We start from the raw sequence: 20516 nt of genomic DNA, 5'->3' as shown, positions 1-20516 counted from the left end.
ACTTCACATGGTTCAGTATAGTGCGCAGCAGTCTAACTTGGAAAGCAGTTCTACACATTCCACCGTCTGAGTGTTTCCGACTGCGCCAAGACTCCGGCCCATATTAAAACAATCCTGTTAGACCGAACAGCTATTTGGAAATTAAAACAAGCAGCTTCTCCCAGGCAGGATAGACTTCAAATTCTCCGGATAGCATCAACACAGGAAGTGTAAATCACTACAGATAAAGATTGTTTATTTCCTCAACTTTACCATTACGACTAATCTCAGCCACAGTTCCAACATAATTCAAGTAACATGACTCTCACATAAGATGAAATGCAGAATGAAAGTCACTCATTAAGTGCGCGGAAAGTATGCACAGCATCGTGTCCACTTTCAGAGTGAACTGTCACGGACACATCACTACAAACTATCAAATATGAAACTATAACATACGAAAAGTCAGATTTGTATGTACAGTATTATTGCTATTACAGTACTCAGTAAAATGAGAGCAAGACTCAGCACTTGAAGTATTCATTGATCAAATTAGTGTATTAGTGCTGTCTACAATACAATTTCAAAATTGAACCAACTCTAATAAATATTTACTGCCACTTTCATCACGATGGAAGGAAACCCACCCAAAACATGAACTGCATCGTGTAACAATATTAGTGAAAGCACCAAGTATAAAAACGGTTAATTAAAAGTGAAAAAGAGCTACTGTCCATTGTCGCCTTGGCATCACTAGGGTACATTGCATACTAACTCCATTTTAGTCACTGTATGATTTCTGTACTTTCGCACGAACCGCACATGTCAAAACAGAACACAGAACAGGAGAAAAGTATACGCACAGTAGGACTGAAAAATCACTTACCGCAAAAACCTCGACGATGCTGTGTTCTCGACTTAATTTTTTCCCCTCTTGAAGACGAATTAAAGTTACTTTAAAAGCCCCAACTTCTTTGACACCTTGGATTAAAAGCAGAACAGAGAATCGACCATGTTACAAACAAATCAGCCGGCGCAAAGCTCGTCATCATTCACCACCACAACAACACGTTTACGAGCCATGTGAACATTAAAGATTAAACAAAACCACGGCTGAAACAATGACAGAGAGTATTAACATTTAATTCCCTCCTCGGATTTGTATAGCGTAAGTTTTAAGGAGGAGGGGAGGGGGAGCCAGCCAATTTAAAGCAGAGCAACATGCGCAGGCCGTAATTTGCTTGCCATATAGCTTGAAGCATTAAACAATTACTGATATAGTCTAGTCATTAAAATTGCGCTGCTGTGTTTTTTTTTGGAGAAAATAAGTTTCTATTTTTACTGACCAGTGAGATGAAGGCAAATCTACTGTGAGGACTGAGATTTGTATATATTAATTTTAAAAAAACAATACTTTAAAAAACTGACATATACAGAACTGTAGATAGAGCCATTTCGCCGTGAGAGAGAGAGAGAAAACCCAGCTCGGTTTAGTCAGTCTCCCTGTCTGTGTGTATCTGCTTCTATATTTAGCGGAGGAGCAGCTCCAGCGAGAGGAGGCGGGGCCGGCGTTGAGCTCGCTCGCGTCGGAAAACGAACGTCACAAACACGCGCGCGCTCGCGCGAACGAGCGTGTGGGAGGGCGGGCGGGCGCGCGCCGGCGCAAGGATTCACCCGGCCACGGCACCACGCTCCGCGACGTTTCCGCCTCACAACACCCAGGAGAGGCCGCGTAACCATCCGCCGCCCAACTCGCAAAGAGTCCCGCGCTGTCCTTTTTTTCTCGGCAGGGGGCTGGTCAGGTACAGTCGTGTCCCCCTTGGCGCCATTTATGGAATTGCTTCTATTACTAATTACCTATTTGCGTGTTTCTGTATGTTTCTTTTTAAAAAAATAGACCGGCTTCGGTTGTCAATGGCGAAGCGTTTTGAATATAAACTGACGCGGCTTTGAGCAGGGTGTTTGTCGAGGATGGGAATTAACTGTTAAAATGTTGGAATGTTATATATTGGGATCTGTGTATGTAAAATAAATATGCCAATGCACCCCCGGATGCAGTTAAGTTTGAAGCGGCGCACTAAATGCGTGGTTTCATCTTCATGATGGTGCGAACAATATTGGGGCCTCCTGCCTGTCCAAGTGGCCTCCCTGCTGCCGGTGCCCGGATTCACCTCGCCCGCCACCCCTCCCCATTGACGTCAGTGCCCGGGCGGGCTGTCAGCGCGTGGAGGGAGGGAGCGAGCTGCCAATCAAAGACAAGTTGTACAGAAAGTGGAAGCTGGAGCTGCACCTTGGTTGCTGTTGCTGCTGCCATTCCTCCCATCGCCGCCACCACCACCGCAGCAGCAGCAAAGATTTCACAGCCGATCAATCACAACAAAACTGTTACTTTTAATATCTGTGCAGGACAGATTTAACTTGAGTGTATTAAGCTCTTCTCTTTGTTTCTCTCCCCCCTAATGAGTGTGGCGAGGTGACGTACGGGGAAGGGAGGCGTAGAAGTCGTTGACTCAAAAAATCCTCATTTTCATCTATTTTAATCTTACACAGTTATATGAATCAAGCAAAAAAAAAACGCGCAAGTTTTGACTCAATCTCATCAATATGATCCTGGAAATCTTAAGAGCAAGGCAACAGCTCCCCACACACACCAATCACATTATTTGCGAATCCATGTTAAATACAAAACATGTCGCTGCTTTTTTAAAGCCTCTTCAACTCGACTTGATTTACTCGTTTGCTCTTTGTGAAATACATTCCCACAATGCGCAAGATACAGTGGTCGCCCACATGCTTGTATATGGTATGAGCACGTCAGCTTTATAAATAGGGGTAAACAGAATAGTACGATATATGGCAAGAGTTTATTTCTTTTTAGAGCTCGACAAATTCAATTTAAAACAATAACGGTCGTAACCAGATAACTAGAACTTCTCAAAATGTTAAGCGGTATTTAATTACATGTATATGGAAGAGTTATTGGGAGATACTAAATATTACTTGTCACTTTTGGGGCTTAATGTAACTGATGGGTAAATCAGAGATACGTTTTAATTTTAGCGTCTAAGCAAGAAATTAATTTGCGAAACTATTAACGGGGCTATAACATTAACATGTCTAAAGAAGTGAAAAATATTTTCGAAATCCCTATCCTGGTATAAAGGGTTATCAGTTATTCGTTATATAACCTTTTGAAAAAAAGTCTACCATACATCCTGACACAGGATCCCTGCCTCTTTAGTTCTTTGCATATCAAATAGCTAAACTAGGGGAGCTGGAAACATGTAAGAAGGGCAGATGACATATACATTTGACACTGGCTGCTGTGAACATTAAAAGACATCGAGAAAAAGAAAAATCAAGTACATGACAGAATGTATCACGAGGCAACAGCCAAATTACGGGGAACAGTTAACACTTAGGGGAAAAAAATCCACAGATAAGTTATTCTCCAATTTTTATAATGGTTTTGAAAATATTTCACCCTACCAAACACCAATGCTGTGTAGTGGCTAACTTCATCAAATTTAGATATATTGCACAATAACAAGGGACTTTTCCAGAGTTTCTGGTAATGTACACGACTAGTCTATCCTTTCCCATTAATAGTGAACGCAGTACTTCTACCCAGAGGGAATACCGTTTTTTATAATTTAACCATTTCTATAACAAAACCAAAACAAATAGACTCTCTGGAACACTTGTATTATGTTTTCTGTTTCTCATGTGGAAACGCACTCGTAAAAAAGCCCCACATTTATAATGGAATTGTATAACACTGTAATTAAGTGCGTGTGTGGGAGATCAAATATGTTTGCAAACCTGCCTTTGATATTGCTTATTGCTATTATATATGTTATTAATCATGAAGTTATATAATAATTTGGCTACTTTGTAACCAAACTCAAAATCACATGGTAAAATCATAGAAAAGCAAAATAAATATCTGCGAAAATAATCATATGCCTAATCAAATAGTAAAACCCATTACATTTATTTTTGTGAAAGATTGATTTCTGATTTCATATATAATATTTAGAGTTGCAACATCAGTTTCTGATGTGAAGCCTTAGATTCAGACTCAGCCTATAGAGATCAATAAGGTGGTTGAATTATGTTCCCCCTTCATGCGGCCTCACAATCAAGTTGATTGGCCAAGGAGGAAAAAAATCCAGTCTGTTATCTATCAATTCACCACCCAGTCATTTCTCTGTATGCCATTTCAGTTGTTGACCTTGCAAGCAATGTTAAAGTCTGTGTAAGATGCAGGTATTTGTATTCTAATCTCAATGATGATTTTTTATTCAAATAATTAAATGCATTCATTTCAAATTTCTACTAAATTTCGAATATAGCCTATTTATTGATCCCTCTTCCAATGTAACTCGATGAAACATCAATTTCTTATTTGCAATGTATCTACAGAACTGGGTGTTGCTGAAACCTACATTAAAGAGTGACCTAGAGGACAGCTGTAAATTATGTATGTCAAAGTCAAGATTATGTCAACCGCTTTTTGGAATTCAGTCTATATAGGACTGATTTAAACAACTCACTGGTGATATCTTAGCAGTTGCCATTTAATAAACATAATATTTTTGACCAATATATGAAAAATGTAATTTGATAAAAACATCAAAACATAAGCTTTAATATATTGCAATGGCATCTGCATATGATAACCAGCTGTTAGATTTACTCAGATCATATATTAATACCAGTATCTAGCCATGTTGGCATCTGTCACAACTGATTTAACTGTGAAACTGAAAGTTTGAACTTATAGAAATTTATATTCAATAAAAATTTATAGTATTGAATACTTGTTTGTGAAAAGTTGGGCATTTATAACTCTTGCCTTAATTCACTAATCGGTTATCACAGTACTAACGGGATCAGCATAAGAAAACTTTATGATTTTATAGAACAAAAACTCTTCTTAGGAAGCACTGTATAACATGGGTTAATACTTAAGATAATTTCACCTACAGCTTGATTGAATGGGCTTATAACTAGAAAATTGAGCTTTAACCAGATGCTTTAAAAGAAAACACGATCAACATAACTAATACAATATAGTTATTGCAAGTGCATCAAGAGGGTTTTTTTTTAAACTGGAAATTTTTGTCTTAAACATTATATTTGCTAGTGTAACTTAGAGGTATTGTGAACTGATTTCAGACTTGTTCACCATGTACAGCAACAGACAGCACCCTCAAAACGTTAAGTAGTTGTACTTTACTACTCCACAATAATAACTCTTATACAACATATTAAAGAACAACTTAATAACATTTCATTTATTAAATAGGCTCCTACAATTTTCTTTGCGCTGAGGCAAAGGTTCTATGCCAACATTGCAATAGAGTTTTTACATGTAGTTTTTGATGTTTTGTTACTTTTTGGTCCAAAAACTCACCAATGTCCTCTTTCCTTCTTCTACGCTCTGCAGCACCTGCTGCAGGCTTGGATGATCAAACGCTGCAGGTAAAATAAAAATCCTGAAGAAAAAGCCAGACCAGCTGGCTTTGAAGAGAAACCCCCCCTCTTCGGGATGAGCTTGCTTCGGTCTGTTTCCACACAGAAGACGGAGTCTTTCCCCTTTCGATGTTGACCTATAGTTGCATGATGCTTTGAACAAGTGGTTGGTTGCCCTGGTCCACCTGCCTCTGTCACTCCTGGGTAAATTTAGCCATGGAAGGTATCACTAACAGTCAGACCTTTGTCAGTTCTGGCAAGAGAAGTAGGAATACTGCCCAAGTAAGCATGAACAGGGTTCAGATGGAAAAATGAAATCACGATTCTTATCCAAAAATCATTTCTTTTTGCCAATTAAATTACTTACATATGCGAAAAAGTAATGTTTTACTTTTAACAGAAAATTATTCTGTCTTACAGCAGCAAACTATATTTAGTAGCTAATTCATTATAACTTGTGGGTTGACATAAGGTAACATTGCTTGCTAAGTTGGATTTGTTGCAGAAGAAAAAATCTGTCACAGTTTTTCCTTTTTAAAACATGGAAAACTTTGTCTTCAGCATATCAATAGTTATTCAGTTGTAGCTCACTAATTAAAGCTCATAATGTAATTCTCCATCATGAGTATCAGAGAAATAGTGAAGAGTTAACATAATTGAAGCAAAAAGTAACATCTTATACTTACTGTATGGTTATGAAATTTGTGTTTTTTGAAGATATAAATTAAGGGTTATTATCGCAGGAACAAAACAAGTGTGTTACAGCCATGAAATTTGGATACAATCTGAACTACATCATTTATTTTCAATAAATAAGCCATGCCAAATGTACTGTTTTAACTTCTATAGTAAGAATGTTTTTCTTATGATAGAGACCTATAATATCAAAGAAAGCAAAAATATGCCTTGTGTTCACAAAGGTTTCCTCTTACTTAAGTTCTCCTAAGACATGGGTGGATGGTTTCTTGGTTTGTATTTCCTAAACAGGAAGAAAATTACTTCTAAGCTAAAATTGCATGTATTATCATACCACCTGAATAATGTTTTATCATTAGCAATAAACCGTGCATCATTTATGAATAGCACTAATAAAGCTACCTGTAATGTGCAATGTATCAATAAATAACATACATATATAATGAATGATACTATGAAATAGTAGCTAACACTTTTAACTCTCAAACTGATGTACACTGAAGTGAACTTTGAACCAGATTACTCATATGAATCTGTTTGTGAATCTGTCTACATTTGAAGGCACAGTAGCACCAGCACAGTTTCAGAGTTGCTTCATAAAACTGAGTGCACTATTATTAAACTGTGAGTCAAGAGTAGTTTTGTGTTCCATAGTCATATTCACTGACAACCAGTCTATTACCGGACAAGCCCATTTCTATGTGACATTAAAATCAAACCCCCTAATCCATGGAAATGCAATGATGATAGTTTTGGTTCAAAAGTAACAATTTTACTGGAGCAAACTTCACATCAATATAGCAATAACATCATTTTGGCAAACACTATGGCCATTACCAGCTCTGAGGTGCTCATGTCCAGCCAGTGCAAACACAATGATCTCATCATTGCCTTTACCATTCGGAAGTTTTATTTTGAAGACTACCATTGTAACAATGTCTCCTTTGTACTTTTAAATGTATAAACAAAGCTGTTTTTGAAAATGGCAACTCCTTGCTTTGTGTTCAGTCTGGGTCACAAAAATTTGTAGACATCTACGTTAATGTAATCTAATACGAGAATTATTTAACTCAAATCACTTGCTCTTGGCAAGTTATTTGGTGACAGACACCAAATAATATTGGCACTTAATATTGTAATAACTTTTGGCAAAATGGTGATTTAAGTTGGTATCAGCTTCTGAATAATGATAACAATTTCATGTTCAGATAATGTGTTATATCGAAAGAGAAATAACTAAGATATTTAAGCCGACACAGTTATGCTATGGGGCTGAAATGAAGCTGCAGTCTTATTATTCTTCTGTCAATTTGACAAACATAACTGAGGAACTTCACTAAGTGCGTCAAATGATATTATTCAAATATGCATGACAGGAAATATGCCTCATAGGACAGTTGAATAAAAATGTCCTACAACTTGAGAGTTTTAACATTTTCTGTTCCAGTATGAAAACAAAATTCAAGATACTGACATTTTAAGCCAAATTCTACTGGCATAGTTCATTTAAGTGTTGCTTTAATGATCTATTTGATCCAGAGTTGATTTTCAAACACTGTTATAATATTCAGTGGACTGAATAGGTGTCTTCTGTATTCCCTGGAGAATGAGTGAGAGCCGTAAGTCACCTCTTTTAGGGGATACTTGCTGTCTCTACAGACTTTGAAGTGCTGGCTGCCTCTGAGTTTACCTCACCTTTTGCTAATTCTTATTCACATTACCAAATTCTTACTGAACTCCAATGTTCTGCTCCATGCAAATTCTAATCCACCGAATGTTGCAGTGTTCCACATCTTACACTTAATCCCATATGTCCAGGTTCCCAATACATATCAAAATCCATTGGTTCTCTATCCCATCATAACTTGAATTCAAACTCTTTTTCTTCAGTTACAAATTTTTCCACAGCCTAATTAGCCCCACATCTATTGGCTGCTCTAACCCATGATTAATCAGACACTTAACTGGAGAGTGGCAGACAGAAAACCCACCCACCTCGAATTGGAGGCAAGCAGCTCTGTTGAACAGCAGCACCTCTGAAAATATAGTGACTGTTGCCAATATAACATCCACCTAAAATGTAGAATTGTCACAGAACACCAAGCCTCAGGTGAGTAAGGTGCCCCCCCCCCCCCCCCCCATCAGGACATTGAACAAAAAAAAAACAAACCCCTGGGAACTCGTAAGCAGCTCCACATGAGTTTATTTGTCATGTTCCCAGCAAAGTGAGCATCCTTAGCTGTCACTGGTACTAATGGCAGCAAGTTCATACCCTCATGAGCTGTAATTGTCTACTTAAGGCTCGCCATTGACTGTTGTAGATGGAAAGACCATTCATGTCACCACCACAGACCTACATGAAGTGGAAGCATGGCTGTGGAACCACTACAAGTCAACCTATCACGTGATTAGCTGTTACCCGTAAGCAACTTTGCCATAGGGGTCGGCATTTAATTCTGCCTGTTACTACATCCCTTAGCATGATTGTTTATTTCCATCTTTGCAGCACTGATTGCCTCTAACTTTAACTTACCCTTTGTTGATCTTTATCCATTTTATTAAATATTCACTGAATGCCAATGTTCTATGTAATTTCTAATCCATCAAATGAGGCAATGTTCCACATCTTGCATTTAATCCCAATTGTCCACGACCCCTAGATATACCAAAATACACTGGTTCTCCAGCTCACCATAACTTAAATTCAAAATACCTTTCTTCATTTACAAATGCTTCCACAGCTAAATGCACCCCACATATGCAGACTGTTCTAACCCACAATTAATCCTTGTCCTATGGTCTTGCCTTCTGCAAATTCTTCTCTTCCCTCTTATATCATCAACCACTATGGCCATAATATATTTTGAATTTTATTGCTTACCTCCCCCAGCAATTCACAGTCTTCTCAGAAGTTTGAGGTGAAAATTCTACTCTCTCAGTAAATCCAGGATAAAAGTTTGGCTTCTTGTTGCTTTGCTGAAGATGGGTAGATTGGGAAAACTAGAGACACAGCAGAGATTCATCCCAAGGAAGAAGAAGCATGATACAGGGAGGATGAGGCAACCATGTATGACTAAGGAAGTCAGGGATGGCATGAAAGCAAAAGAGATAGCATATAAAGTAGTAAAGAACAATGAGAAACCAGACAATTGGGAAACTTACAAAAGGCAGCAAAAAAAATAAGAAAGGAAGATTAAATATGAGGGTAAGCTAGCCAGTAATATAAAGGAAGACTGGAACAGTTTCTTTGGATATATAAAGGGCAAAAGGGAGACAAAAGTAGACATTGGGCTGTTGGAAAATGACGCAGGAGAGATAGTGGTGGGGAACAAAGAAATGTCTGAGGAACTGAATAATTACTTTGTGTCAGTCTTCACAGTGGAAGACACGAATAATTTCCCAAAATTCAAGAGAGAGAGGGAGGCAGAACTGAGTTTGGTGGTCATCACCAAGGAGAAGGTGCTATAAAAACTGAATGGCCTGTGGGTGGATAAATGACCTGGACTAGATGGACTACACCCCAGAGTTCTAAGGGAGGTTGCTGAAGAGATAGGGGATGCATTAGTGATGCTTTTTCAGGAATCACTAGAATCAGGGAGAGCTCCAGAGGACTGGACAATCTAACATTTCAAAAGGGAGTAAGGCAGAATATGGAAAACTACAGACCAATTAGCCTTACCTTGGTCATGGGTAAGATTCCATCATGGAGGATGAGATTTCTGAATACTTGGAAGTAGAACATAGAACAATACAGCACAGAACAGGCCCTTTGGCCCTCGATGTTGTGCCAATCTGTGAACTATTCTCAGCTCATCCCCCAACACTATCTCAAAATCATCCATGTGTTTAAATCTCCCTAAAGTGGCTGAGTTGACTACATTAGCAGGTAGGGCATTCCACACCCTTACCACTCTCTGCGTAAAGAATCTGCCTCTGACATCTGTCTTAAATCTATCACCCCTCAATTTGTAGTTATGTCCCCTTGTACACGCTGACGTCATCATCCGAGGAAAAAGACTTTCAGTGTCTACCCTACCTAATCCTCTGATCATCTTGTATGTTTCTATCAAATCCACTCTTAGCCTTCTTCTTGCCAATGGGAACAGGCTCAAGTCTCTCAGCCTTTCCTCATAAGACCTTCCCTCCAGACCAGGCAACATTCTAGTAAATCTCCTCTGCACCTTTTCCAATGCTTCTACATTCTTTCCAAAATATGGGGACCAGAACTGTACACAATATTCCAATTGTGGCCGCATCAGCGTTTTGTATAGTTGCAGCATGATATTGCGGCTCCGGAACTCAATCCCTCTACGAATGAAACCTAACACACTGTATGCCTTCTTAACAGCACTATCCACCTGAGTGGCAACTTTCAGGGATCTGTGTACATGGATTCCAAGATCCCTCTGCACATCCACACTACCAAGAATCTTTCAATTGACCCAGTACTCTGCCTTCCTGTTATTGTTCCCAAAGTATATCACCTCACATTTAGCTGCATTGAACTCCATTTGCCACCTCTCAGCCCAATTCTGCAGTTTATCCAAGTCCCCCTGCAACCTGCGACATTCTTCCAGACTGTCCACTACTCCACATACTTTTGTGTTGTCTGCAAAGTTACTAATCCATCCACCTATGCCTGCGACCAAGTAATTTATAAAAATGACAAACAGCAGTGGTCCCAAAACAGATCCTTGTGGCACACCAGTAGTAACCAGACTCCAGGCTGAATATTTTCCATCAAGCACCACTCGCTGCCTTTTTTCAGAAAGCCAGTTTCTAATCCAAACTGCTAAATCACCCTCAATTCCATGCCTCTGCATTTTCTCCAACAGCCTACCATGTAGAACCTTATCAAAGGCTTTACTGAAGTCCATGTATACTACGTCAACTGCCCTACCCTCATCTACATGCTTGGTCACCTTCTCAAAAAACTCAATGAGGTTTGTGAGACACGACCTGCCCTTGACAAAACCACGTTGACTATCTGAAATCAAATTGTTGCTTGCTAGATGATTATAAATCTTATCTCTTATAATCCTTTCCAAAACCTTTCCTACAACAGAAGTAAAGCTCACTGATCTATAATTACCTGGGTCATCTCGACTGCCCTTCTTGAACAAGGGCACAACATTTGCAATCCTCCAGTCCTCTGGTACCAAACCTGTAGACAATGACGACTCAAATATCAGAACCAAGGGCTCTGCTTTGTCCTCCCTAGGTTCCCTGAGAATCCTCAGATAAATCCCATCTGGCCCAGGGGACTTGTCTACTTTCACTCCTTCTAGAATTGATAACACCTGTTCATAACTAACCTCGATCCTTCTAGTCTGATATCTCGTACCTCATTCTTCTCCTCTACAATATTCTCCTTTTTCTGAGTGAAAACCAATGAGAAATGTTCGTTTAGCACCTCTCCAAACTCCACAGGGTCCACACTCAACTTCCCACTTCTGCCTTTGACTGGCCCTATTCCTACCCTAATCATCCTTTTATTCCTCACATACCTATAGAAAGCTTTAGGGTTCTCCTTTATTCTATTTGTTAAAGACTGCTCGTGTCCTCTCTTTGCTCTCCTTAACTCTCTCTTTAAATCCTTCCTCGCTGATCTATAACTTTCAAACGCCTCATCTGAACCATCTTGCCTCATCAACACATAAGCATCCTTCTTCTTAACAAGAGATGCAATTTCTGTAGTAAACCACGGTTCCCTTACCTTATCACTTCCTCCCTGCCTGACAGGGACATATGTATCAAGGACACGCAATATCTGTTCCTTAAACCAGCTCCACATTTCTATTGTCTGCATCCCTGCATTTTGCTACCCCATTCTATGCATCCTAATTCTTGCCTAATCGCATTATAATTGTCCTTATCCCATCGATAACTCTTGACCTGTGGCATGTACCTATTCATTTCCATCGCTAAACTAAACATAACTGAATTATGGTTACTCTCTCCAAAGTACTCACCTCCAACTAAATCAAACACCTGGCCTGGTTCATTGCCAAGCACCAGATCCAGTGTGGCCTCCCCTCTTGTTGGCCCTTCGACATACTGTGTCAGGAAACCCTCCTGTACACATTGGACAAAAACTGATCCATCTGATGTACTAGACTATATCATTCCCAGTCAATGTTGGGGAAGTTAAAGACCCCCATAATGACCACCTTGTTCCTTTCACTCTTACCCAGAATACTTTTGCTAATCCTCTCTTCCAGCCTCCCTGGAACTCTGCGAAGGCTTATAAAAACTCCAAGCAGTGTGACCTCTCCTCTCCTGTTTCTAACCTCAGTCCACATTTCCTCAGAAGTTGAGTCCTCATCAAAAGTTCTCTCAGCCACCGTTATACTATCCTTGACTAACAAGGCCAGGCCTCCCCCTCTTCGACCACCTTGCCTGTTCTTAATGGAAGATCTAAACCCTGGAACCTGCAACATCCATTCCTCACCCTGCTCTATCCATGTCCCCAAAATGGCCACAACATCGAAGTCCTAGGTACCTATCCATGCTGCAAGCTCACCTACTTTTTTTTCGGATACTTCTGGCGTTGAAGTGGATACACTTCAAACCACTTCACTGTCTGCCAGCACATTCCTGTGACCCTGAAATCCTGTCCCTGTCCTTCCTAATCTCATCCTTCTGTGTACTGCAACTACACCTCCTGTTCCCATCCCCCTGCTGAGCTAGTTTAAACCCACCCGAACAGCACCAGCAAATTTCCCACCCAGGATATTAGTACCCCTCTGGTTCTAGTGAAGTCTGTCCTGTTTGTACAAGTCCCACCTTTCCCAGAATAAGCCCCAATTATCCAAGAACCTGAAATCCTCCCTCCTGCACCATCCTTGCAGCCACGTGTTCAGCTGATAGCTCTCCCTATTCCTTGCCTCGCTATCACATGGCATGGGTAACAAACCAGAGATAGCAACTCTGTTCTAGCTCTCAGCTTCCACCCTAGCTTTCCCTGAAATCCTGCCTTACATCCCTAACCCTCTTTCTACCTATGCCGTTGGCATCTACATGGACAATGACTTGAGGCTGGTCACCCTCTCCCTTCAGGACCCAAAGATACGATTCAAGACATCACGGACCCTGGCATCTGGGAGGCAACATTCCAACCATGAGTCTCGTTTGTTCCCAACAAACCTATCTGAGCCTCTAACTATCGAGTCCCCAATGACTAACACTCTCCTTTCTTTCTGTGCAACAGGGACAGGCTCTGTACCAGAGACCTGGTCCCCACTGCATACCCCTGGTAAGTCATCCCCCTCAACAGTATCCAAAACGATATACATGTTTTTCAGGGGAACGACCACAGGGGATCCCTCCACTGACTGTGTTTTCCCCCTTCGAACAGTCACCCAGCTTTTTTCGTGCCTCGGAGTAACTACTTCCCTGTAACTCTTATCTATCACAGCCTTTGCCTCCCAAATGATCCGAAGTTCATCCAGCTCCTGCTTCAGTTCCCTAATGGTCTTAGAGGAGCGAGAGTTGGGTGCACTTCCTGCAGATGTACTTGGATGGGACACTAATGGCATCCCTCACCTCAAACAGCATTCAGGAGGAACATTGCTCTCCCTGCACTGCCATCCCTGCTAGTCCCCTTATCACAAAATAAAAAAGAAGAGACGCTTACCTGATATGTCCCTGGTCTTTAAGGTTAGGAAGTTAGTTGGGTGGGAGACCATACAAATGTAGGGTCTCAGGTTGACGAAACATTGACGTATAGCTGGATGGAAATCAAAGTAAGAAGTCCCTCCTTTCCCAGAAACCTCTGCTCTCTGACTTCAAATTTAAAAGCACATTAGACTAAGGAAAACCAATGGATGTTATCTACCTGACCATCAAGAAGGCCTCTGATAAGGTGCCACACAGGAGGCTACTGAGTAAGATAAGGGCCCATGGTGTTACAGGCAAGGTGTTAGCATGGATAGAAGCCTGGCTGTCTGGCAGAAAGCAGACAGTGGGAATCAAAAGGCTCTTCTCAGAGTGGCAGCCAGTGACATGTGATGTTTTGCAAGGCTTAGTGTTGGGGCCACAACTTTTCACTTTATACATTAACAATCTCGATGAAGGAACTGAAGGCATTCTGGCGAATTTTGCAGATGATACAAAGATAGGTAGAGGGACAGGTAGCGTTGAGAAGGCAAGGAGACTGCAGAAGGATTTGGACAGGTTAGGAGAATGGGAAAAGAAGTGGCAGATGGAGTACAATGTGGGAAAATGTGAGGTCACGGACGTTGGTAGGAAGTATAGAGGCATGGATTATTTTCTAAATGGAGAGAAAATTCAATAGTCTGAATAGACTTGGGTGTTCTAGTCCAGGACTCTCTCAGGGCAAACTTGCAGGTTGAGTCAGTAGTTCGGAAGGCAAATTCAATGATGGCATTTATTTTGAGAGGACTTGAATTTAAAAGCAAGGATGTACTTCTGACACTCAATAAGGCTCTGATCCGGCCACATTTGGAGTACTGTGTGCAGTTTTAGGGCCCCGTATCTCAGGAAAGATGTACTGGCCCTAGAGCATGTTCAGAGGAGATTCATGAGAATGTTCCCAGGAATAAACAGCTTAACATATGAGGAACTCTGGGTCTATACTTGATGGAGTTTAGAAGGGTGAGAGGTGATCTAATTGGAACTTACAGAATGCTGAATGACCTGGACAGAATGGAAGTTGGGAAGATGACTCCATTGGTACAAGAGACTAGGACTTGAGGGCACAGCCTTCAAGTAGAGGGAAGACCTTTTAGAACAGAGATAAGGAGAAACTTCTTAAGCCAGACTGCGGTGAATCTATGGGATTCACTGCCACAGAAGGCTATGGAGGCCAGGTCATTGAGTACATTTAAAATGGAGTTAGATAGGTTCTTGATTGTAACAGGGATCAAGGATTACAGGGAGAAAGTGAGACAATGGGGTTGAGAAACTCATCAGCCATTATTGAATGGAGGAGCAGACCAGATGGGCTGAATGGCCTAAATTCTGTTCCTATGTCTTATGGTCTTATGATTGAGCTGAAGGATTAAAGTTATGTTTCCTCCTCTCTTTTTACCCTGCAGGTGATCCTTCAGACCTCCCGGCACCAGGAACTTTATGTTATATGTCCTAACGTTTCTATTTCCATTCAGACTCTCTTGCCCATTTGCAAAATATATTTTGTTGTTTGCTGTGTTAATATGCTACGTAAGTTGTGTTTGCAGCAATTTTAAAATATAGCCCTTTCAAGATTTACATCATAACCGAGGTCAATTACCAACTGCAATGGGATCTTGGGAAAAAAAGTATGGTAATCATTACATCACGTCACTGTTCACTTTATATTGCCAAAGGATTTCTAGGATATGCATGGGGATGAATTAGGAGGGTGTGTTCACAGGTAACACACCTCAATTGTTGGCATTAATTTAACATTTACAGGTTTCCATTAGTGGCCAGGTATGAAGGCTATCCATAGACTTTCCCCATTAACTTAATTTTGGCAGACAGGGTTGGATCCCCAACCTCACATCTGACTAAATGGCCCCCTTCTCTAAACTTGCCGTAGAGGAAGGCACAATAGTTCAGCTATTAACTCATCTTTCTCTCTCCAAAGATGCTGCACAAGTATTTCCAGTACTTTCTTTTTTATTCTGGATTTCCAGCAGCTCGGTATTTTGTTTTTGATTCAACTACACGTTTTTGTGATATGATTCTGAGTATAAGAAATGCTCGTTATTCCAGATCGCTTCATGTGAATAAGGATACAATGATGTGCTCTTCATGTCATTGTAGACTGACTCCTCTACCATAGTATAGACTGTTTAAAAAATAAGTTGAACATCACCTGTGCACCTTGTGTCCTGTACTTGCCCTAGATTTCCACAGGAATTCAATACATTTGGACAGGAAACAGTATAATGACATATTGGAATCAATCACAGGCAACACCAGAACGTAACAATTGAGAAAAACAACCAGTGACTTGAAACTTTTCTACAATGTGAATCAAATACTGGAATGCATCTGGAAATCATTTGATCATAAGATTATTTAAATCCTTCCATAACTGGTGAACACACATTTGGAATGTGTTACATTTCAAGCTACCATGTCTTCAAAATGCTTGGGGTGGGGAGGTGTTTAGAGAAAGTCAAACAGGATTACTAAGGATTTAAGTTGGAGGGACTTACTTACCAAAGTGAAATTGTTTTACTGGTAGACTGAGAGGACAAAAACCCAGAATTTAAAATGTTGAAAACTTCCCACATTATTTGGCACTTTAGGAGAACTTGATCAGCTTGGAAGCACTTTGGAAAAGCCTAATGTTTTAAAAGATGCTATGTATATATAATTTTTTGAAAAACATGAATTATCATGAAGCAATGAAGTTGCTTCATTTAAAATGTGGTGTGGCACAGTGGCTCAGTGGTTAGCACTACTTCCTCACAGTGCTAGGGACCCGGGTTCAATTGCACCCTTGGGTGACTGTGTGGAGTTTGCACATTCTGTCCATGTGTGCTTGGATTTTGTCTGGATGCTCCGGTTACCTCCCACAGTCCAAAGGTGTGCAAGTTAGGTGGATTGGCCATGCTAAATTGCCAGTAGTGTTCAGGGAGGTGCAGGGTTACAGGCATAGTGGGTGTGGGTGGGATGCTGTCTGGTGGGTTGGTGTGGACTCGATTGGCCAAATGACCTACTTCTTCTAATGAACTAGGACACACAAATTTTAGGCTGGGGATTTCAACTTTCTGCTTGCAGAATATAAAGTAATACTGGTAACAAAAGAAGTCAATATCTCCAGTAAAAAAAGGTCCAGATCTGAATATGGAATTATTGTATGGGCAACAAAACTAACAAGATCAGTTAATGATTAAAATGTTGCCACCAATCCTCTTTTCTACTCATTTTAATATGCAATCTTTACACAAGATCAATAAAATCAATAAGTTAACAGAAACTTAGAATAGAAACTTATAAAATGTAAATTAAAATATTATTAATTATCCTATACTAGGTCTGAGGACCTATTTGTTTAATTTTGGTAGAGAGTGAACCACCATGAATCATAAAGCATCATGTTTTGACATGATATCACTTTCTGAATGATAGCAATAGGTACAAGTTACATTGACTGTCTGGACATAGGAGCAAAGAGTCAAGATTAGAATAGTGCTGGAAAAGCACAGCAGGTCAGGCAGCATCCGAGGAGCAGGAAAATTGACATTTCAGGCACCTTTTATTTCCAGGAGAAAGTGAGGGCTGCAGATGCTGGAGATCAGAGCTGAAAATGTGTTGCTGGAAAAATGCAGCAGGTCAGGCAGCATCCAAGGAACAGGAGAATCGACATTTCAGGCATAAGCCCTTCTTCAGCCCTTCCTGAAGAAGGGCTTATGCCCGAAACGTCGATTCTCCTGCTCCTTGGATGCTGCCTGACATGCTGCGCTTTCCCAGCAACACATTTTCACCTTTTATTTCCACCCAAGACCAGATAACATCATTAACTTTGGTGTTAAGCTATTTCCCTCATGTTAAGATTTGTACATTAGGGTTTCTATTTATCATGGCGGAGGATGGTGCAATGTATATGGAGGTTGGTGGGGTGGAGGTGAGGAACAGGAGGGTACTGTCCTTGTTGCGGTTGGAGGGGTGTGGTTCGAGGGCAGAGATACAGGATGTGGATGAGATCCACCATGTGGGAGGGCCGTTGCAGGAATTGCAAAACCTGTGCTCACACTCCCCCCTCACTTCCGTCCAAGGCCCTAAAGGAGCCATCCACATCCATCAAAGTTTCACATGCATCTTCACACATGTCATTTACTGGATCCGTTGCTCTCGATGTGGTCTCCTCTACATTGAGGTGACAGGATGCCTACTCACAGAGCGCTTCAGAGAACATCTCCAGTACACACGCACCAATCAACCCTACTGTCCCGTGCTAAACACTTCAACTCCCCATCCCACTCTGCTGAGGACATGCAGGTTCTGGGCCTCCTCCATCGCCACTCCTTTACCACCCGACACCTGGAGGAAGAACGCCACAACGTCCGCCTCAGGACAGTCCAATAAAATGGCGTCAATGTGGATTTCACCAGTTTCCTCATTTCCCCTCCCCCACCTTACCCCAATTCTAACCTTCCAGCTTAGCACTGTCCTCTTGACCTGTCCCAACTGTTCATCTTCCTTCCCACCTATCTGCTCCCACCCTCCCCTCCAACATATCACCTTCCCCCATGTCCATCCACCTATTGCATTCTCAGCTACCTTCCCCCCCCAGCCGCACCCCCTCCCATTTATTTGTCCACCCCGAGGCTCTCAGCCTCATTCTTGATGAAGGGCTTTTGCCCGAAACGTCGATTTTCCTGCTTCTCGGATGCTGCCCGATCTGCTGTGCTTTTCTAGCACCGTACTCTCGACTAATTTTAGCATCTGCAGTACACATTTTACAGACAATAGACAATAGGTGCAGGAGTAGGCCATTCTGCCCTTCGAGCCTGCACCACCATTCATTATGATCATGGCTGATCATCCTCAATTCGTTTCCTGTTCCTGCCTTATCTCCATCACCCTTGATTCCACTATCCTTGAGAGCTCTATCCAACTCTTTGTTAAATGAATCCAGAGACTGGGCCTCCACTGTCTTCTGGGGCAGAGCATTCCACACACCCACCACTCTCTGGGTGAAGAAGTTTCTCCTCATCTCTGTCCTAAATGGCCTACCCCTTATTTTTAAGCTGTGTCCTCTGGTTCGGGACTCACCCATCAGCGGAAACAGGTTTCCTGCCTCCAGATTGTCCAATCCTTTAAAAATCTTATATGTCTCAATCAGATCCCATCTCAGTCTTCTAAACTCAAGGGTATACAATCCCCAGTCACTCCAATCTTTCAACATAAGATAGTCCCGCCATTCCATGAATTGACCTTGTGAACCTACGCTGCACTCCCTCAAGAGCCAGAATGTCTTTCCTCAAATTTGGAGACCAGAACTGCATACAATATTCCAGGTGTGGTCTCACTAGGGCCCTGTACAGTTGCAGAAGAACCTCTTTGCTTCTATACTTAATCCCTCTTGTTATGAAAGCCAGCATGCTATTAGCCTTCTTCACTACCTGCTGTACCTGCATGCTTGCCTTCATTAACTGGTGTACAAGAACACCCAGATCTCTTTGTACTGCCCCTTTACCTAACTTGACTCCATTTAGGTAGTAATATGCCTTCCTGTTCTTGCCACCAAAGTGGATAACCATTCATTTATCCACATTAAACTGCATCTGCCATGCATCTGTCCACTCACCTAACCTGTCCAGGTCACCCTGTAATCTCCTAACATCCTCCTCACACTTCACCCTGCCACCCAGCTTAGTATCATCAGCAAATTTGATAATGTTACTATTAATACCATGTTCTATATCATTAATATATATTGTAAAAAGCTGCGGTCCCAGCACTGATCCCTGCGGTACCCCACTGGTCACCGCCTGCCATTCCGAAAGGGAGCCGTTTATCACTACTCTTTGTTTCCTGTCAGCCAACCAACTTTCAATCCAAGTCAGTACTTTGCCCCCAATACCATGCACCCTAAGTTTGCTCACTAACCTCCTATGTGGGACTTTATCAAAGACTTTCTGAAAGTCCAGGTACACTACATCCACTGGATCTCCCTTGTTCATCTTCAGAGTTACACCCTCAAAAGATTCCAGAAGATTATTCAAGCATGATTTCCCCTTCATAAATCCATGCTGACTCTGACCTATCCTGTTACTGCTATCCAGATGTGTCGTAATTTCATCCTTTATAATAGACTCCAGCATCTTTCCCACCACTGAGGTCAGACTAACTGGTCTATATTTTCCAGCTTTCTCTCTTGCTCCTTTCTTAAAAGTGGTACCACATTAGCCACCCTCCAATCCGCAGGAACTGATCCTGAATCTATCGAACTCTGGAAAATAATCACCAACGCATCCACGATTTCTAGAGCCACCTCCTTCAATACCCTGGGATGTAGACCATCAGGCCCCGGAGACTTATCAGCCTTCAGACCTAACAGTCTCTCCAACACCAATTCCTGGCAAATATAAATTCCCTTCAGTTCAGGTCCTTCAGCCACTGTTACCTCAGGAGATTGCTTGTGTCTTCCCCAGTGAACACAGATCTGAAGTACCAATTCAACTCTTCTGCCATTTCTTTGTTCCCCGTAATATATTCCCCTGTTTCTGTCTTCAAGGGCCCAATTTTAGTCTTAACCATTTTTTTCCCTTTCACTTACCTAAAAAAGCTTTTACTCTCCTCCTTTATATTTTTGGCCAGTTTACCTTCGTACCTCATTTTTTTCTCTGTGTATTTCCTTCTTAGTAATCCTCTGTTGTTCTTTAAAATCTTCCCAGTCC

The 20516-nt window shown here is 41.3% G+C and overlaps 1 protein-coding gene and 1 long non-coding RNA gene across 12 annotated transcripts in view; one reads left to right on the top strand and one right to left on the bottom strand.

Annotated features, from left to right (window-relative positions):
• Positions 1 to 20516, bottom strand: part of mef2cb (myocyte enhancer factor 2cb) — a 302892-nt gene that overhangs the window by 234048 nt on the left and 48328 nt on the right. For 4 of the 11 annotated variants that reach the window (XM_087999396.1, XM_087999410.1, XM_087999439.1 and 1 more), the window contains one exon: positions 866 to 960. In XM_087999396.1, the coding sequence (XP_087855522.1) occupies positions 866 to 960 (95 nt within the window). Of the gene's footprint in view, positions 1 to 865; positions 961 to 1325; positions 1483 to 1836; positions 2129 to 5398; positions 5579 to 20516 lie in introns of those variants that run through there. The other 7 variants (XM_043708877.2, XM_087999447.1, XM_043708885.2 and 4 more) reach the window with 6 other exon arrangements.
• LOC122559479 (uncharacterized) overlaps positions 1 to 20516 on the top strand; it is a 33380-nt gene that overhangs the window by 842 nt on the left and 12022 nt on the right. The gene's annotated exons all lie outside the window — the stretch shown is intronic.

Source organism: Chiloscyllium plagiosum, unplaced genomic scaffold (genome assembly GCF_037043375.1).
Source record: "Chiloscyllium plagiosum isolate Xiang-an unplaced genomic scaffold, Cpla_swu_hap1 HiC_scaffold_2, whole genome shotgun sequence".
In the NCBI taxonomy this organism is placed as follows: domain Eukaryota; kingdom Metazoa; phylum Chordata; class Chondrichthyes; order Orectolobiformes; family Hemiscylliidae; genus Chiloscyllium; species Chiloscyllium plagiosum.
Note: the sequence above shows the minus strand (reverse complement) of the source record. Positions and strands in the feature narration are given on the sequence as shown.